Source organism: Scyliorhinus torazame, chromosome 21 (assembly GCF_047496885.1).
Source record: "Scyliorhinus torazame isolate Kashiwa2021f chromosome 21, sScyTor2.1, whole genome shotgun sequence".
Lineage (NCBI taxonomy): Eukaryota > Metazoa > Chordata > Chondrichthyes > Carcharhiniformes > Scyliorhinidae > Scyliorhinus > Scyliorhinus torazame.
In genome coordinates, this window is record NC_092727.1 from 481,114 (window position 1) to 500,663 (window position 19,550).

The window sequence follows — 19,550 nt, forward strand, 5'->3', positions numbered from 1 at the left end:
TGACAGTGAAATTGTTTTTTTTGGTAAATGGTTTCCATTTGATCTCCATCCCCACAGAAATCACTTGTCCTGTAAACAGTCACTACGAGAGCTGTATGTCTGTCTGCCAACCAGGCTGTGCCACCTTCAAAACCTATCGGGAGTGTAACCATTATTGTATGGAGGGCTGCCAATGTAATGATGGCTTCCTGCTCAATGGTGTAACATGCATCCTACCTCAGGACTGCGGATGTGTGGCAGATGACAAATACTACGAGGTATGTTGGGAAGGTCTTTTGAAACAGGACCTAAGCTTTGTAGACTATGATTAAAATGATTTGCTAACCATGTTTCCTCTAACGAGATGTCCAGAAGAAGAGGCAGAACGTTATAATTAGAGAATGACCTCAGGAAATACTTCACATAATGCACAAGGAAATCTGGAGTTCACTCCCTCAAAAAGCTTTTGAAAGCAGAATTCAATTGATGATCTGCAAATCTGAGACTAATATGTTATTGTTAGGTGAGGGTTTAAATGGGCACAGAAGCAAAATTGGGAAAATGAATTGTGAACTGAATCAGCCAGGATCTAAATACATGTCAGGCCAGCTTCAAAATACTGGAAGTTCTCCCCAAAGGTTGGTTAGACCGAAAATGGTAGAAATCCCCTTCTCACTGCAACCTTTTAAAAGTTTGTTCCTTCTTGGGATGCGGATGCCACGGGCTCGGCTCGAACATTTATTGTTCATTTCTAACTTCCCTTGAAATGAAGGTAGTGAGCTGCCTTATTGAGCTCTTGCTGTCCATGTGGCGTAGATACCCACAGTGCTTTTCAGGAGGGTATGGCAGGATTGTGACCCAGTGGCAGTGAAAGAATGGCATATATTTCCAAGTCAGGGTGGTGGGTGACTTAGAGTGGAAATTGCAGGTGGTGCCACTCTCATGTGTCTACTGCCTATGACCTTCTGACACCTAGAATCTAGGTGGTACATGTCACAGCTTTGGAAGGTACTGTTGGAGAAGGCTTAAGGAATGACAGCTGTGCATCTTGTAGATGGTACACATCTGCCACGATGGACCAGTGGAGGGAGTGAATGTTGAATGTAGTGGAACGGGTACCAATCAACAGCTGCTTTGTCCTGGATGGTGTCGAGCTTCTTGTTGGAGCTGCACTCATCCATGCAAGTGGAGAGTATTCCATTGCACTCCTGACTTGTCCCTTGTAGACGGTGAACAGGCTTTGGGGAGTTAGGAGATGGGTTACTTGCCACAGAATTCCCAGCCTCTGATGTATTCTTGTAGCCACAGTATTTATATGGCTAGTTCAGTTCCGTTTCTGGTCAATGGTAACCCCCAGGATATTTATAGTGGGAGATTCAGCAATGATAATGTAATTGAATCAAGTGGGGGGGGGTTATTTCCTGGCACTTGTGTGGTGCAAATGTTATCAGCGAAGTTTGAATGTTGCCCAGTCGATCTGCATGCGGCACAGAGTACTTTAGTATCTGACAAGTCATGAATGGTATTGAAAATGACGCTGCCACTGAGGACCTCCTGTAGTGATGTCCTGGAGCTGAGATGATTGACCTCCAACCACCACAACCACCTTCCTTTGTGCCGGGTATAACTCCAAACAGTGGGAGTTTCTCTCTGATTCCCATTGACTCCAGTTTAGCTCGGGCTCCATGATGCCAAACTCAATCAAATGCTGCCTTGATGTCAAGGGCAGTCACTCTCACCTCACCTCTGGCGGTCAGCTCTTTTGTCCATGTTTGAATCAAGGCTGTAATGAGGTCAGGAGCTGAGTGACCCTGGCGGAACCCAAACTGAGCGTCCGTGAGCAGGTTATTGCTGAGGCAGTGCTCTTTGATAGCACTGTTGATGACTCCTTCCATCACTTTGCTAATCTTCAAGAGTAGACTGATAGGCTGTGTTGGATTTGTCCTGCTTTTATGTGCAGGACACACCTAGAATCATAGATTCCCTACAGTACAGAAGGAGGCCATGTTAGTCTGCACCGACCCTCCGAATGAGCACTCTATGCATTTACATTCCCCGTCAATCCCACCCTATCCCCGTAACCCAGAACCTGGACACTAAGGGGAATTTATCACGGTCAATCCACGTAACCTGCACATCTTTGGACTGTGGGAAGAAACTGGGGCGCCCGGAGGAAACCCACGCAGACACAGGGAGATAGTGTAAACTCCGCACAGACAGCCACCCAAGGCCACTTGAACCCGGATCCCTGGCGCTGACCAATTTTACATGTTGTGTAGTTGCCAGTGCTGTCGCTGTACTGGAACAACTTGGCTAGGGGCGCAATTAATTCTGGAGCACAAGTCTTCAGTACTATTGCCGGAATGGAGCCTATAGGCTTTGCAATGTGTGTGAATCGAATTGGCTGATGACTGGCATCTATGATGCTGGGGACCTCCAGAAGAGGCCAAGATGAATAATCAACTCTACATTTGGTTGTTGCAAATGCGTCAGCCATAACTTATATATTGCACTGATATGCTCGGCTCCTTCATCATTGAGGATGGGGATATTTGTGGAGCCTCCTCCTCCAGTAAGTTGTTTAATTGTCCACCACCATTCACAGCTGGATGTGGCAGGACTGCAGAGCTTAGATCTGATCCCCCTCCCTCATCCTCGCTTTATTCTCTCACTTGCGTTGGTTGTGAGATAATTTAGCTTTGCCTGTTTAATAGTCCTTATAACTGGGATCTGCGAGGAGCTTCCCATTTCACATGCCATAGAACCCATGCAGTGCAGAAGGAGGCCATTTGGCCCATCGAGCCTCTTAAAGAGCATCCTACCCCACTCCCCTGCCCTAATACCGTAACCCCATCTAATCTGCACATCCTTGGCACTAAGGGGTAATTTTATATCATTGTCAATCCACCTAACCTGCACATCTTTGGACTGTTTTTGAACACTAGAACTATTCTAAATTCACTGCTTGTTCCTGAGTTCCATGTTTGTTGGTTTTACTGAAAATGTTTCTGTATTTTTCAGCCAGGGCAGTTTTTCTGGAACACTAACTGCTCAAAACACTGCCGCTGCATGGGGCGCAATATGGTCCAGTGTGACTCGCGACACTGCAAGAGCGAGGAGTCATGCTCACTCCGCCATGGAATCCGGGGGTGTTACAGTAATAAAGTCTCTTACTGCATCGCTGCTGGTGGAGGAATATTCCAGACCTTTGACGGGGCCTTTCTGCGATTTCCTGCTGCCTGTTCATTTGTCCTCTCCACAATCTGTCAGAAACTTCCAGACATCTCTTTCCAATTGATCGTAAATTTTGACAAATGGACCTTACCCAACATGACGCTGATTTCCCCGGTTTATCTTTATATCAACGAGGAACAGATTCTAATCTCGGGCAGGATCGTTCAGGTAAATGCTCCCCGCCCTCATCCTCGCTTTACTCTCTCACTTGCGTATTCTCTCTGTCACTCAAACACTGACAGTTTTCATCTAATTCTTTCTTTTACGTTTGTTTCACACACACATTCATTCAGATTTTCCCTTCAGTTCTTTCACATTCATTTTCTCGAACGCTATTGCCTCTCTTTCATTTCCTCGCTTTATTTTCTGACATTTATTCTCTCCTACATATTGATTCTATTTCATCATCTTTCTCACTTTATAATATCTATTTCTTATCTTTGTCACACTCAGTCTCGCCCGCAAATTCCCGTTATCGCAGGCAATCATTTTATTCACTTGTCACAGCACCGAGGACCTGGGTTCGATCCCTGCTTTGGGTCACTGTCCGTGTGGAGTTTGCACATTCTCCCCCTGTCTGTGTGGGTTTCACCCCCAGAACCCAGGGATGTGCAGGGTAGGTGGGTTGGCCACGCTAAATTGCCCCTTAATTGGAAAAAATAATTGGGCACTCAAATTTATTTTTATAAATGTTACTCACTCCTAAATATCCATGTGTCACATATTCTCTTTCATGCATTCGTTCTTGCTTTCAGCTGTAACTCGGGAGTAGCTTTCAGCTGTAACTCGGGAGTAGCTCTCAGCTGTAACTCGGGAGTAGCTCTCTCAGCTGTAACTCGGGAGTAGCTCTCTCAGCTGTAACTCGGGAGTAGCTCTCAGCTGTAACTCGGGAGTAGCTCTCAGCTGTAACTCGGGAGTAGCTCTCAGCTGTAACTCGGGAGTAGCTTTCAGCTGTAACTCGGGAGTAGCTCTCAGCTGTAACTTGGGAGTAGCTCTCAGCTGTACCCCGGGAGTAGCTCTCAGCTGTAACTCGGGAGTTGCTCGCTCAGCTGTAACTCGGGAGTAGCTCTCAGCTGTAACTCGGGAGTAGCTCGCTCAGCTGTAACTCGGGAGTAGCTCTCAGCTGTAACTCGGGAGTAGCTCTCAGCTGTAACTCGGGAGTAGCTCTCAGCTGTAACTCGGGAGTAGCTCGCTCAGCTGTTACTGTCGATTCTTTCACTGATTCTCTCTCTCAATCATTTTTCTTGATCATCTCCACTTTCTCTCTCCTTCATTCACTTTAGCAATTACTCCCTCACCTACATTCTCTCTGTTTCTCCTCTTCTCATTCATTTAATCTGTTCTCGGCATTTTTTTTTAATGGCAACATTCTCTGAATTCAACTGTGTCCCGGTGACGGAGCCGCGTCCCGGAGATGAAACTATGTCCCGGTGATGGAGCTGTGGTCGTGTCCCGGTAATGGAGCTGTGTCCCGGTGACAGAGCTGTAGTCATGTCCCAGTGATGGAGCTGTGTCCCGGTGACGGAGCTGTGTCCGTATCCCGGCGACGGAGCCGTGCCCCGGTGACGGAGCTGTGTCTATATCCCGGTGACGGAGCTGTGTCCGTATCCCGGTGACGGAGCTGTGTCTGATTATGTACTTTTCTTGGTAACTATTTGTTTGGTCACTATTTCTGGTGATCTGGTAAAAGTGGAGTATTCACCAATGGTGCTTTCTAAAGATTTGGCTCGATAAGTTTGCTTAAAATTCTTGCTCGATGAAATTTTCACCAAGCTGTTTGCAATGTCCCATACATAACGATTCCCAAAAACTGATTAACATTGTCCTATCTGCCAGGTGAATGGAACAACTGTCACAATTCCTGTTACCACAGGAATAACAAAGATCTCAACTGCTGAGGGATTCCTGATAATTGATACAGTTCAAGGTATTCAGATCCAATACAACTGGTTTAATTTGCTGTCTATCAGGATGGGGGAGCGGCTACAGAACAAGGTGTGTGGTCTGTGTGGAAACTTTAATGGAAACCCCAATGATGATGACTTAACTTCACGAGGAAAACCAGCAAAAACCATCCTGGAATTGGCAAAGAGCTGGAAAACAAATGGAATGCAAAACAGGTAAAGTTCTTAGTCCGTCTCATACATGTTTAGACCGGATCTGAATATCCGTGAACCCATTTCACCATCGGAGCTGTCACACTTTACACTTGGAGTTCCAGTGTCAACTATTTAGATAAAACAGATGAAAATCTATTAGGCGAGATACTGCTGCTGCTGACCAACCTTCCTCTAACGCTCCGCGAGATAATCTAGGAACGGTTGCCACCACCTGTAGAACCCCTGCGCAGACCCTAGTCGCCACATTCCGGCCCCTGTTCGGGGAGGCTGTTATGGGAATCGAACCGTGCTGCTGGCCTGCCTTGGTCTGCTTTCAAAGCCAGCGATTTAGCGCTGTGCTAAACAGCACCTGATTAAGGTTTTACGAAGCAAATCCGATGTCTTATTTATTTTCTGAAGGTACTGACAGACTCCTTTTATCCCACAGCTGTGATGAAGATCAATATACTGCATTGTCACTAACCTGTGATAATCAGAACATCATTCAGCTACAGAATGAAGGAAGATGTTTGAAACTCACTGAAATGAAGGGTTTCTTCCAGCCCTGTTATGGATTCATCAACCCCATTCCGTTTTACAAATCCTGTGGATTGGATACTTGCTACTGGGATGAGAGATCTCAAATCTGCAGTTCACTGGCAGCATATGGGGAAGCCTGTCGTTCCAGAGGGATTCTGAGCACTGAGTGGATTCGCCAGGAAAACTGCTGTAAGATGGAGCGAATAACAAATTGGTGCCCAGGGTTTGTGGTGGGTTTTTTTGATGTTTCCTGGAATGGGGGTCGAGCTCCCCCTTGGGTCAGGGTTCAGGCCTCTGAACAACCCCCGAGTTAAGATTCAGGATTGGCTCTTTGAGCTGTCATTGGCTCATGTGGTGTTGATACTTCTGTAAAGTTTTATTCTTTCAAGAGAGTCGTTGGCTAGGTCACATTTATTGCCCATCCCTAATTGGCCTTGTGAAGGTGGAGGTGACCTGTACATGTTCTTTCTGTCTGTCTGTTAATATCTGTTGCTTCCAGTACACACAATGTGCCACAATGCGAGTTCGCCTGACCTTGTTACGTTGGTTCTCAGCGTAATTCTTAACTTTCTTAATAATAGATTCTAGCATTCCCAATAACGGAGTCCACTTGGCAACTTCACATACAGTATAAATTGTTGTTATTCTTGCAAAGTGTTCTGCTGAGTGCAAGATTAAAAGTTTTGATGTCTCTTTTCAGAAATACCTGAATTGAAATCACTTCTTCCCACATCATTCTTTGAACCACATGTTGAACTCTCTAATATGTTGGAACCTATGTCTGTTGATATGTATTTTAGGAAACAATCCAGAGATTTGAGGTTCTTTGAAGTTCTGCTTTTTAATTTTCACTCAATTCCTCAACATTTCTCAATAGAATTCCTGGTTCAGCCGATGATGTTGGTTTCTATCTGTTCAATGACAGCTGAATCCTCCCTTCACCTGCTCCAAGTTCCATCTTCAGCCTAGTTGCAATTGCAGAGCTCAGTATGTATCCTGCAGGACTTAACGCACCGTGGTGCTATGGTCCACTCACTTCTGTAATCATTGTTCTCACCCACACAGGTAGCAAGCACCTCAGACCTGTTGGTCAAAGTCAAGAACCAGGTTTCCTCCATCACTTCCTGCTGGATCCCCTAACCTGCCCAAATCATAGTTACACCTTTCTATTCCTGATCATTGACCCACTCTCAAGTTCTAGGTAACGTTCTGTGACTGCCTCCTGGAACACAGTGTTCTGGAAACTCTCCCCCTCCCTAATGACCTACAATGGCTGCATTTCGAGCTCACCAGTTCTGAGATGAAGATGCTGTGGCTGCAGATGTCATTGTCTAGGGATTGCAATGCTTTCCACAAACGCCTGCATGTTTATCATTGGATCTGTTTGGATGTTTATCATTGGAGAATGTTTCTGGTGGTTGCTGAGTTGAAGGGTTAATCATTTGTGTCTGTTTGCTTTTAGCAGAATTGATTGATGACCCATGTGCCGGAGGCATTTGCACCAACTACAGTTTATGCCGACAGGGTAACGGAGATCTGTGTGGTTGTCCCGAGGAGCCAAGTCCAGATAGTGGTAAATGCGCAGAAACACTGGATACATAAACTAAACACCCAGCAGGTGAATTTCTCTGCCTGGATAGGAATGGTGTAGGAAAATTGAGCAAGGATGTTCAGGTAGGAGAGGTTTCCCTGAATTTCCTTGTGCTTCTGAAATCTTCCTCATCAACCTGCCAAATCTTCACCAGCCTCATTCACATCTGTGAGAATGAGCTGTGGAAGCGGTGAATTAGCTGGAATTTTCAGATTGGGCCAATGCAGCTCTAGAACCGGTTAGAGCATCGAAGGACGGCCCGTTGTGTCCACGCCAGCTCTCTGCAGAGTTGGTGATGGAGCAACTTAATTTTGTCCTCTCAGCTACTCAAAATTTATTGCAGATCTTCTAAAACTGGAAGGTCTTTGATTGGCTCGCCAGTTTCATTAATCTACCTGCTGCCCTTACTTTAACAGTGAAACTGTTCTTATACAAATTAAAAGGGACCCCCAGTCAAAAGCTGTCTGTTTGCCCCCTATGGGCAGCTTCAGGATTCAGAAACACCGAATTCTATTTCTTGCTCCAAAAGCCGAAATTCAGTGAGCAGCAGGGCGCGCAGTGGTTAGCACCGCTGCCTCACAGCGCCGAGGACCCAGGTTCAACCCTGGCTCCGGGTCACTGTCCATGTGGAGTTTGCACATTGTCCCCGTGTCTGTGTGGGTTTAGCCCCCACAATTTAAAGCTGTGCCGGCTAGGTGGATTGGCCACGCTAAATTGCCCCTTATTGGATGTTGCCCCAGCGATAGTGAAGGAACGGCCGATCTATTTCCAAGTCAGGGTGGTGAGTGGCTTGGAGGGGAACCTCCAGGTGGTGGGGTTACCAGGTATCTGCTGCTCTTGTCCTTCAGGATGGTAGTGGTCGCGGGTTTGGAAGGTGCTGCCAAAGGAGCCTTGATGAGTTCCTGCAGTGCATCTTGTAGATGGGACACACAGCTGGCACTGTGCATTGGTGGTGGAGGGTTTGAATGTTTGTGGAAGGGAGAGCAATCAAGTGGGCTGCTTTGTCCTGGATGGTGTTGAGCTTCTTGAATGTTGTTGGAGCTGCGCTCATCCAGGCAAGTGGAGAGTATTCCATTACTTGTGCCTTGTAGATGGTGGACACACTTTGGAGGGGGGGGGGGGGGGGGGGGGTGTCAGGAGGTGAGTTACTCGCTGTAGGATTCCTCACTTTGACCTGCCCTGGTAGCCACAGTATTAATATGACTAGTCCAGTTCAGTTTCTGATCAATGGCAACCTCCAGGATGTTGATTGTGGGGGATTCAAAGTGCACAGGTAGGATTTTCAGTCTAATGGTGCTGAATATTGATTGGTCCATTTTCTTTTCCATTCCTTCAGATGATATTGTCCAGGCAGATGTGGTGTGTAAATATTCTCAGATGGAAGTTTATATTTCCAAATGCCGACTTTACCAACTGGGCTTTGAGCGTGAAGATGTCCGAATTAATGATTTCCGCTGTGCGGGGTCAGAAGGAGATGATTTTATTGCATTTCACATCAATAACACCAATCGCAACTGTGGCAATATTGTGAAGGTGAATGTATCTCCTCTCCAGTGAATGAGCAAACTCTGAACAAGTGTTATCAGCAGTTGAGACCAAAATATTGTGTGTTTTCAAGAAAGAATTGGATATAGCTCTTGGGGTTAAAGGGATCAAAGGATATGGGAGGAAGGAGGGACAGGTTACTGAGTTGGATGATCAGCCATGATCATAATGAATGGCAGTGCAGGCCGATGGGCCGAATGGACTCTTCCTGCTCCTATTTTCTAAGTTCCAATGATTAGTGTTCCAGTATTTTGTAAATTGTTTTCCCAAATCACAATGTTTACTCTGTAAAGACCTAAATGCTTTTATTGCCTCTTTACCCTTGTTGGAAACTGAGGCAAGATAGAAGATGAACAGGGCTGTCGGAAGGCATCCTGAGCTCTAGAGGGGTGAACACTGGGAGGGGCACAAATTGCTCTGGCTAGCATAGACTGAGGAAATTGGTCATCAAGAAGCTGTGGATTGTGTTGGGGACTGAGGGAGTAATTTGAGTTGTGCCAGGATGTTCACTTGGAGGGAGAATGGGATCTGCTGAATAAAGGTCTCACTTCCTGGCCCAGAGTTCAATCTCAGGTACAAAGTACAGGGCAGCTGGGTGGAGCTAGGTCATCCCTGGGCTCTACTCACATACTCGCTGATAGATGACAATTAGCATGCCACAATAGCCTGAACTGGAGCCGTGGTTAATCCTGTGAGATCTCAGAGTAAAATGTAAAAGCAGTACGGGGAGTGGACGTCACAGACACCACCCCGAATACACAGGGTTGTGGCATTGAGTGAAAGCGTGTGGAATGTTTGCTCTGCCATAGATAGGTCGGTGTAGATTATCCTGCTCAGCGTCTCCAGGTAACAGCAATCCTTTTCTCCACAGACAAATGAGACACACGTCATGTATATAAACACCGTCTGGATTGAAAGTCTGAACAATACAGGCAGTGTCATTACTCGTGATAGAGTCATTAATGTTGAATTCTCCTGTGCTTACGAACTTGACCTGAAAGTTTCACTTGAAACTGTTGTGAGGCCGATGCTGAGGTGAGTGGGTTAAACCTCTGGGTTAAACTTCTGGATGTTGTATTTGGGGTAAGAGGGAATTTTCGGGATGACAACCTGCAAATACTGGAGTGGCACAGAGATCAGTGCTGGAGCTACAATTATTTACAATATATGTAAATGATTGTCACGTTTAAACCATTTCGCTATAAAGGGCTAATTAAATTGTGTTTTGATTGCTGGAGATTCCTGGAATGTAGATAACTTATGAGGTAGTGTTTAGTCCTAGCTAAGCAGTTTATGGAAGTTAGTGGGATATAGATAATGTAATTAATGGGAGCAGCCAGGCCTGTCTGTAGTTTTGCAGTCTGTTATAGGTTTTAAAAAATAAATTTAAAATACCCAATTCATCCTTTGTTTTCCAATTAAGGGGCAATTTAGCATGGCTATTCTACCTACCCTGTACATATTTTTGTGTTGTGGGGGGTGAGACCCAGGCAGGCACTGGGAGAATGTGCAAACTCCGCGCAGACTGTGACCCGGGGCCGGGATCGAACCCGGGTCCTCTGCACCATGAAACAGCAGTGCTAACCACTGCCTGTTATAGTTTTTTTTAAAGATGAACAGCAGTTTTGCCAATTGATGAAAGGTTAAACAGATCTGCCCTTGAAAGGAAATCTCTCCAAAAGTCTGTGCACAGCTAAGCAAGTAACCTGTTTCGTTAACTTTATTTATAAGTGGCATTTGAACTGTATTGGGTTGCATTGGAATTAATGGCACACATACACCTTCCTCTCAGAGGGTAAATAGTGAAATATGAATGAGCTGAAATTAGCCAGCAGTTCAGGCAGCATCTGTGGAGAGAAACAGGTTGACAACCTTACAGAAGCTGCCATTGTTTTGCTATTTTTATTCAGGATACTCTGCAGCTTTGAGTGAGAGGTCAGACAGGATATCAGTTGGGTGCCTGCCCTTTGACTTGTTAACAAAAGATGATCAGGATATCTAGAATCTAGTCACACGGGATCAGGGGTGAGCTGGCAAGGTGGATACAGAACTGGCTAGGCATAGAAGGTAGAGAGTAGCAATGGAAGGATGCTTTTCTAATTGGAGGGCTGTGACCAGTGGTGTTCCGCAGGGATCAGTGCTGGGACCGTTGCTTTTGTAGTATATATAAACGATTTGGAGGAAAATGTAACTGGTCTGATTAGTAAGTTTGCAGATGACACAGAGGTTGGTGGAATTGCGGATAGCGATGAGGACTGTCAGGGGATACAGCAGGATTTAGATTGTTTGGAGACTTGGGTGGAGAGATGGCAGATGGAGTTTAATCCGGACAAATGTGAGGTAATGCATTTTGGAAGGTCTAATGCAGGTAGGGAATATACAGTGAATGGTAGAACCCTCAAGAAAGTCAGAGAGATCTAGGTGTACAGGTCCACAGGTCACTGAAAAGGGCAACACAGGTGGAGAAGGTAGTCAAGAAGGCATACGGCATGCTTGCCTTCATTGGCCGGGGCATTGAGTATAAGAATTGGCAAGTCATGTTGCAGCTGTATAGAACCTTGGTTAGGCCACACTTGGAGTATAGTGTTCAATTCTGGTCGCCACACTACCAAAAGGATATGGAGGCTTTAGAGAGGGTGCAGAAGAGATTTACCAGAATGTTGCCTGGTATGGAGGGCATTAGCTATGAGGAGCGGTTGAATAAACTTGGTTTGTTCTCACTGGAACGACGGAGGTTGAGGGGCGACCGAACAAACAAAGAACAAAGAAATGTACAGCACAGGAACAGGCCCTTCGGCCCTCCAAGCCCGTGCCGACCATACTGCCCGACTAAACTACAATCTTCTACACTTCCTGGGTCCGTATCCTTCTATTCCCATCCTATTCATATATTTGTCAAGATGCCCCTTAAATGTCCCTATCGTCCCTGCTTCCACTACCTCCTCCGGTAGCGAGTTCCAGGTACCCACTACCCTCTGCGTAAAAAACTTGCCTCGTACATCTACTTTAAACCTTGCCCCTCTCACCTTAAACCTATGCCCCCTAGTAATTGACCCCTCTACCCTGGGGAAAAGCCTCTGACTATCCACTCTGTCTATGCCCCTCATAATTTTGTATACCTCTATCAGGTCGCCCCTCAACCTCCTTCATTCCAGTGAGAACAAACCGAGATTATTCAACCGCTCCTCATAGCTTATGCCCTCCATACCAGGCAACATTCTGGTAAATCTCTTCTGCACCCTCTCTAAAGCCTCCACATCCTTCTGGTAGTGTGGCGACCAGAATTGAACACTATACTCCAAGTGTGGCCTAACTAAGGTTCTATACAGCTGCAACATGACTTGCCAATTCTTATACTCAATGCCCCGGCCAATGAAGGCAAGCATGCCGTATGCCTTCTTGACTATCTTCTCCACCTGTGTTGCCCCTTTCAATGACCTGTGGACCTGTACTCCTAGATCTCTTTGACTTTCAATACTCTTGAGGGTTCTACCATTCACTGTATATTCCCTACCTGCATTAGACCTTCCAAAATGCATTACCTCACATTTGTCCGGATTAAACTCCATCTGCCATCTCTCCGCCCAAGTCTCCAGACAATCTAAATCCTGCTGTATCCTCAGACAGTCCTCATCGCTATCCGCAATTCCACCAACCTTTGTGTCGTCTGCAAACTTACTAATCAGACCAGTTACAATTTCCTCCAAATCATTTATATATACTACAAAGAGAAAAGGTCCCAGCACTGATCCCTGTGGAACACCACTGGTCACAGCCCTCCAATTAGAAAAGCATCCCTCCATTGCTAGCCTCTGCCTTCTATGGCCTAGCCAGTTCTGTATCCACCTTGCCAGTTCACCCCTGATCCCGTGTGACTTCACCTTTTGTACTAGTCTACCATGAGGGACCTTGTCAAAGGCCTTACTGAAGTCCATATAGACAACATCTACTGCCCTACCTGCATCAATCATCTTAGTGACCTCCTCGAAAAATTCTATCAAGTTAGTGAGACACGACCTCCCCTTCACAAAACCGTGCTGCCTCTCACTAATACGTCCATTTGCTTCCAAATGGGAGTAGATCCTGTCTCTAAGAATTCTCTCCAGTAATTTCCCTACCACTGACGTAAGGCTCACCGGCCTGTAGTTCCCGGGATTATCCTTGCTACCCTTCTTAAACAGAGGAACAACATTGGCTATTCTCCAGTCCTCCGGGACATCCCCTGAAGACAGCGAGGATCCAAAGATTTCTGTCAAGGCCTCAGCAATTTCCTCTCCAGCCTCCTTCAGTATTCTGGGGTAGATCCCATCAGGCCCTGGGGACTTATCTACCTTAATATTTTTTAAGACACCCAACACCTCGTCTTTTTGGATCACAATGTGACCCAGGCTATCTACACCCCCTTCTCCAGACTCAACATCTACCAATTCCTTCTCTTTGGTGAATACTGATGCAAAGTATTCATTTAGTACCTCGCCCATTTCCTCTGGCTCCACACATAGATTCCCTTGCCTATCCTTCAGTGGGCCAACCCTTTCCCTGGCTACCCTCTTGCTTTTTATGTACGTGTAAAAAGCCTTGGGATTTTCCTTAACCCTATTTGCTAATGACTTTTCGTGACCCCTTCTAGCCCTCCTGACTCCTTGCTTAAGTTCCTTCCTACTTTCCTTATATGCCACACAGGCTTCGTCTGTTCCCAGCCTTTTAGCCCTGACAAATGCCTCCTTTTTCTTTTTGACGAGGCCTACAATATCACTCGTCATCCAAGGTTCCCGAAAATTGCCGTATTTATCTTTCTTCCTCACAGGAACATGCCGGTCCTGTATTCCTTTCAACTGACACTTGAAAGCCTCCCACATGTCAGATGTTGATTTGCCCTCAAACATCCGCCCCCAATCTATGTTCTTCAGTTCCCGCCTAATATTGTTATAATCAGCCTTCCCCCAATTTAGCACATTCATCCTCGGACCACTCTTATCCTTGTCCACCAGTACTTTAAAACTTACTGAATTGTGGTCACTGTTACCGAAATGCTCCCCTACTGAAACATCTACCACCTGGCCGGGCTCATTCCCCAATACCAGGTCCAGTACCGCCCCTTCCCTAGTTGGACTGTTTACATATTGTTTTAAGAAGCCCTCCTGGATGCTCCTTACAAACTCCGCCCCGTCTAAGCCCCTGGCACTAAGTGAGTCCCAGTCAATATTGGGGAAGTTGAAGTCTCCCATCACCACAACCCTGTTGTTTTTACTCTTTTCCAAAATCTGTCTATCTATCTGCTCCTCTATCTCCCGCTGGCTGTTGGGAGGCCTGTAGTATACCCCCAACATTGTGACTGCACCCTTCTTATTCCTGATCTCTACCCATATAGCCTCACTGCCCTCTGAGGTGTCCTCTCGCAGTATAGCTGTGATATTCTCCCGAACAAGTAGCGCAACTCCACCTCCCCTTTTACATCCCCCTCTATCCCGCCTGAAACATCTAAATCCTGGAACGTTTAGCTGCCAATCCTGCCCTTCCCTCAACCAGGTCTCTGTAATGGCAACAACATCATAGTTCCAAGTAGTAATCCAAGCTCTAAGTTCATCTGCCTTACCCGTAATGCTCCTTGCATTAAAACATATGCACTTCAGGCCACCAGACCCGCTGTGTTCAGCAACTTCTCCCCGTCTGCTCTGCCTCAGAGCCACACTGTCCCTATTCCCTAGTTCTCCCTCAATGCTCTCACGTTCTGACCTATTGCTCCCGTGCCCACCCCCCTGCCATACTAGTTTAAACCCTCCCGTGTGACACTAGCAAACCTCGCGGCCAGGATATTTATGCCTCTCCGGTTTAGATGCAACCCGTCCTTCTTATACAGGTCACACCTGCCCCGGAAGAGCTCCCAGTGGTCCAGATAATGGAAACCCTCCCTCCTACACCAGCTGTTTAGCCACGTGTTTATCTGCTCTATCTTCCTATTTCTAGCCTCACTGGCACGTGGCACAGGGAGTAATCCCAAGATTACAACCCTCGAGGTCCTGTCTTTTAACTTTCTGCCTAGCTCCCTGAACTCCTGCTGCAGGACCTCATGCCCCTTCCTGCCTATGTCGTTAATACCAATATGTACAACGACCTCTGCCTGTTTGCCCTCCCCCTTGAGGATTCCCTCTACCCGTTCGGAGACATCCTGGACCCTGGCACCAGGGAGGCAACATACCATCCTGGAGTCTCTTTCACGTCCACAGAAGTGCCTATCTGTGCCCCTGACTATAGAGTCCCCTATTACTATTACTCTTCTGCGCTTTGACCCTCCCTTCTGAACATCAGAGCCAGCCGTGGTGCCACTGCTCTGGCTGCTGCTGTTTTCCCCTGATAGGCTATCCCCCCCGACAGTATCCAAAGGGGTATATCTGTTCGAGAGGGGGACAACCACAGGGGATTCCTGCACTTGACTGCCTGCCCTTTCTGGTGGTCACCCATTTCTCTGCCTGCACCTTGGGTGTGACCACATTTACATAACTGCGATCTATGACGCTTTCCGCCACCTGCATGCTCCTAAGTGCATCCAATTGCTGCTCCAACCGAACCATGCGGTCTGTGGGGAGCTCCAGTTGGGTGCACTTTCTGCAGATGAAGCCATCCGGGACGCTGGTAGAGGTAGAGAGCTGATAGAGGTCTACAAAATTATGAGGGGCATAGACAGAGTGGATAGTGAGAGGCTTTTCCCCAGGGTAGAGGGGTCAATTACTAGGGGGCATAGGTTTAAGGTGAGAGGGGCAAGGTATAGAGTAGATGTACGAGGCAAGTTTTTTACACAGAGGGTAGTGGGTGCCTGGAACTCGCTACCAGAGGAGGTGGTGGAAGCAGGGACGATAGTGACATTTAAGGGGCATCTTGACAAATACATGAATAGGATGGGAATAGAGGGATATGGACCCAGGAAGTGTAGAAGATTGTAGTTTGGTCGGGCAGCATGGTCGGCATGGGCTTGGAGGGCCGAAGGGCCTGTTCCTGAGCTGTACTTTTCTTTGTTTGTTCTAATTAACCAGTTTTTTTTCACTCTTTAATATTAACTACCGTTGCTGTATATTTCAGTGTTGTCAACCTCACTCTTCCCACCAAAGAAGGTAGTTTCATTACCAAAATGGCTCTGTACAAAAACTCATCATACAAGTTTCCGTATCGAGAGGGCGAGGTGACACTCACCACCCGGGATGTCCTGTACATTGGAGTGTTTGTCGAGGGAGCAGATTCTACGCAGCTCATTTTGATTATTAATCGTTGTTGGGCAACTCCATCCCGGGATCCTAAGGGCCGACTACGTTATGTGATAATAGAACATGGGTTTGTATGAAATCTTTCCAAAGAGATAATAAAAGGAGCAATGGGTCCAGATCCTTCATCTTGTGATTGGGCAGAATCCTTTCCAAGTTCTTATTCATTGGATTCTTTCACTGCAACGCAAACTGATTCTGGGCAAACTGGCTCCCTTTTCTCCTCTGAATCAAATACCATTCCAGAGAGAGAAAGCCCCCACTCGGATATTCTCACCCCAGGACATACCCACTTTACTCCTCCCCTCATTTTCCCTAAAACTGGCTTTGATATTGTACTGTTTCTTTCAAATCATTTTGAGACATCTCCCCCAGCAAACTTCCCAGAAGAGAGGGTGGTGGGAATGGCAGATTCCAGCCCTGGACAGTGGGAGGGTTACAGGTTGCCCACACTGACCCTGATGGCCTCTCTGTTTTGTTTCCTCTGACCAGGTGCCCAAACTCCAAAGACAGCACCATCGAGATGGAGGAGAACGGAGTGTCTCTCACTTGCCGCTTCCACATTGTTGTTTTCAAGTTTATTGGTGACTACGATGAGGTCCATCTCCACTGCGATGTGACGCTGTGTGACTCCGATATAAATAACTGCAGAGTTGTGAGTAATGGCAACCTCCTGTCCTCCTTTTCAAAAGGGAACCCGCTTGGTCCACATTGCCCTACTCCTGGAGCAGGATCCATTTTGACCAACATTTCAGTGCAGTCGTGAATTCTACATTGTGAGATGAGTCAAATTGGGATCCTTTCAGAAAACCATCAAACAGCTAAAACATGATGACGGTGATTCTCATCATCAAGCAAAATTCCAGCCTGGCCTGTCTGCCTCATAACGAAATGGCGTAGACCCAGAAAGTTTAGAGGCAGCACGTTGTTGCTGGCATGGTGCCTGGCTGTTAAAAAGACCCACCCCGTGCAGTTGGACTTTTGTCCCTGTTAAAGTTAAAGAAAAAGACCCTCCACCTTCACACCCCCTCACCCTAACCCTCCAAACACACCCCGTGCCCCAACCATTCCTTGTGCCTTTCCACTGCTAAGCTTTGGCACTTCCATGCCCCTGGTTCTATATATGAGTGTACCATGGATTAATGGACCTCACAGTAACAATAGTGTTTTAAAAAAGCAATCCATTCATTACTTTTTTGAGAACATACTAGAGTTATTTCACTACAAGCCAATAAGTGTCAATCATTCAGATCAATCACAAACTCAACGTTGTGTAAACAAACATTTTGGAATTGACAGCAGAGGTGGAGCTGTCAATCACACAATGTTTCCTCTGGGGGTAAGTGTTTCAGTTTTTGAATGGTTGTCGGAGCTCTCAGCCAAACCTCGTTATTCATACTTGTTGAAACACCTCTGTTTAAAAATAAAAGTAGGGAGTCTTACAACACCAGGTTAAAGTCCAACAGGTTTGTTTCGATTCAGTAGCTTTCGGAGCACAGCTCCTTCTTACTGTGCTCACCCCAGTCCAACGCCGGCATCTTCACATCATAAAAATAAAAGGTCACCCATTTAAAACTGAGATGAGAATTTATTTTCTCAAGGGGTTGAGAGACTTTGGAATTCTCTTCCTCAAAAGGTGGCTGAGGGGAAGTTTCTGAATCGCTTTAAGGCAGAAATAGATAGATTCTTGCTAAGCAAGGGGGTTGAAAGATTACTGGGGGTACACAGGAATGTGATTTTAAGGTTAAAATTGGATCAGCCATGAGATTGACGAGCAGGCTGGAGGGCCGAGTAGACACTCTGCTTCTCGTTAACATTAAGTGGTTGCAAGAGTTTGTATTTTGTGTTATTGGCTTGTGTGAAATAACTTTCTACTATGTGAAAAAAAATTATGAATTTTTTAAAAACACATCCTCCTGCCACTATCCAGTGAATTGATCCAGGAAATGGTGGGTACCAGAGGAGTTGTCAGCAGTTGAAATAAGTGAGGGGGAACTAGTGAATAAGGCCAGGAATATTGAGAGGAAGAGCAGGCAGGGAGATGTTGCTGAACACAGCAGGACTGGTGATCTGAAGTGCATTTGTTTCAACATAAGGAGTATAACAGGTAAGGCAGATGAACTTAGAGCTTGGATTAGTACTTGCAACTATGATGTTGTTGCCATTACAGAGACCTGGTTGAGGGAAGGACTTGAATTGGCAGCAAAACGTTCCAGGATTTAGCTGTTTCAGGCAGGATAGAGGGGGAGGTAAAAGGGGTGGGGGAGTTGCACTATTGGTTAGGGAGAATATCACAGCTGTACTGTGGGAGGACATCTCGGAGGGTTCATACAGCGAGGCTATACGGGTAGAGGTCAGGAATAGGAAGGGTGCAGTCACAATGTTGGGGGTTTTATATAAGCCTCCCAACAGCCAGTGGGAGATAGGTAGACAGATTTTGGAAAGATGTAAAAGCAACAGGGTTGTTGTGGTGGGCGATTTTAACATCCCCCTCTATTGAAATGAAAATTGCTTATTGTCACAAGTAGACTTCAAATGAAGTTACTGTGAAAAGCCCTTAGTCGCCCCCTAGTATTGACTGGGACTCACTTAATGCTAGGGGCGTGAATGGGGCAGAGTTTGTAAGGAGCATCCAGGAGGGTTTCCTGAAACAATATATAAATAGTCCAACTAGGGATGGGGCCGGACTGGACCTGGTATTGGGAGTGAGCCTGGCCAGGTGATTGAAGTTTCAGTGGGGGAGCATTTCGGGAATAGTGACCATAATTCCATAGGTTTTAAGGTACTTGAGGATAAGGATAAGAATTGTCCTAGGGTGTAGGTGCTAAATGGAGGGAAGGCTAATTATGACATTAGGCAGGAACTGAATAATTTAGATTAGGACGGCTGTTTGAGGGTAAATCAACATCTGACATGTGGGAGTCTTTCAAACGTCAGTTGATAGGAATTCAGGACGGGAATGTTCCTGGCGGATGAAGGATAAGTATGGCAAGTTTCAGGAACCTTGGATAATGAGGGATACTGTGAGCCTAATCAAAAATAAAAAGGCAGCATGCATAAGGTCCAGAAGGTTGAGAACAGATGAAACCCTTGAAGAATACAAAGAAAGTAGGAAGGAACTTAAGTAAGGAGTTAGGAGGACTAAAAAGGGTCATGAAAAGTCATTGGCAAATAGGATTAAGGAGAATCTCAAGACATTTTATACACATAAAAAGAGCACGAGGGTAGCCAGGGACAGGGTTGGTCCACTCAAGGACAGGGGAGGGAATTTATCCGTGGAGCCAGAGGAAATGGGCGAGGTACTAA

At 46.2% G+C, this 19,550-nt stretch overlaps 1 protein-coding gene across 1 annotated transcript in view; it reads left to right on the forward strand.

Moving 5' to 3' along the window:
* tecta (tectorin alpha) overlaps nt 1-19,550 on the forward strand; it is a 92,864-nt gene that overhangs the window by 65,193 nt on the left and 8,121 nt on the right. Inside the window, exons 12-20 of the mRNA XM_072487736.1 lie at nt 58-257; nt 3,001-3,381; nt 5,050-5,333; nt 5,761-6,041; nt 7,315-7,425; nt 8,780-8,976; nt 9,860-10,023; nt 16,066-16,314; nt 16,737-16,899. Of these exons, the coding sequence (XP_072343837.1) occupies nt 58-257; nt 3,001-3,381; nt 5,050-5,333; nt 5,761-6,041; nt 7,315-7,425; nt 8,780-8,976; nt 9,860-10,023; nt 16,066-16,314; nt 16,737-16,899 (2,030 nt within the window). The remainder of the gene's footprint in view (nt 1-57; nt 258-3,000; nt 3,382-5,049; nt 5,334-5,760; nt 6,042-7,314; nt 7,426-8,779; nt 8,977-9,859; nt 10,024-16,065; nt 16,315-16,736; nt 16,900-19,550) is intronic.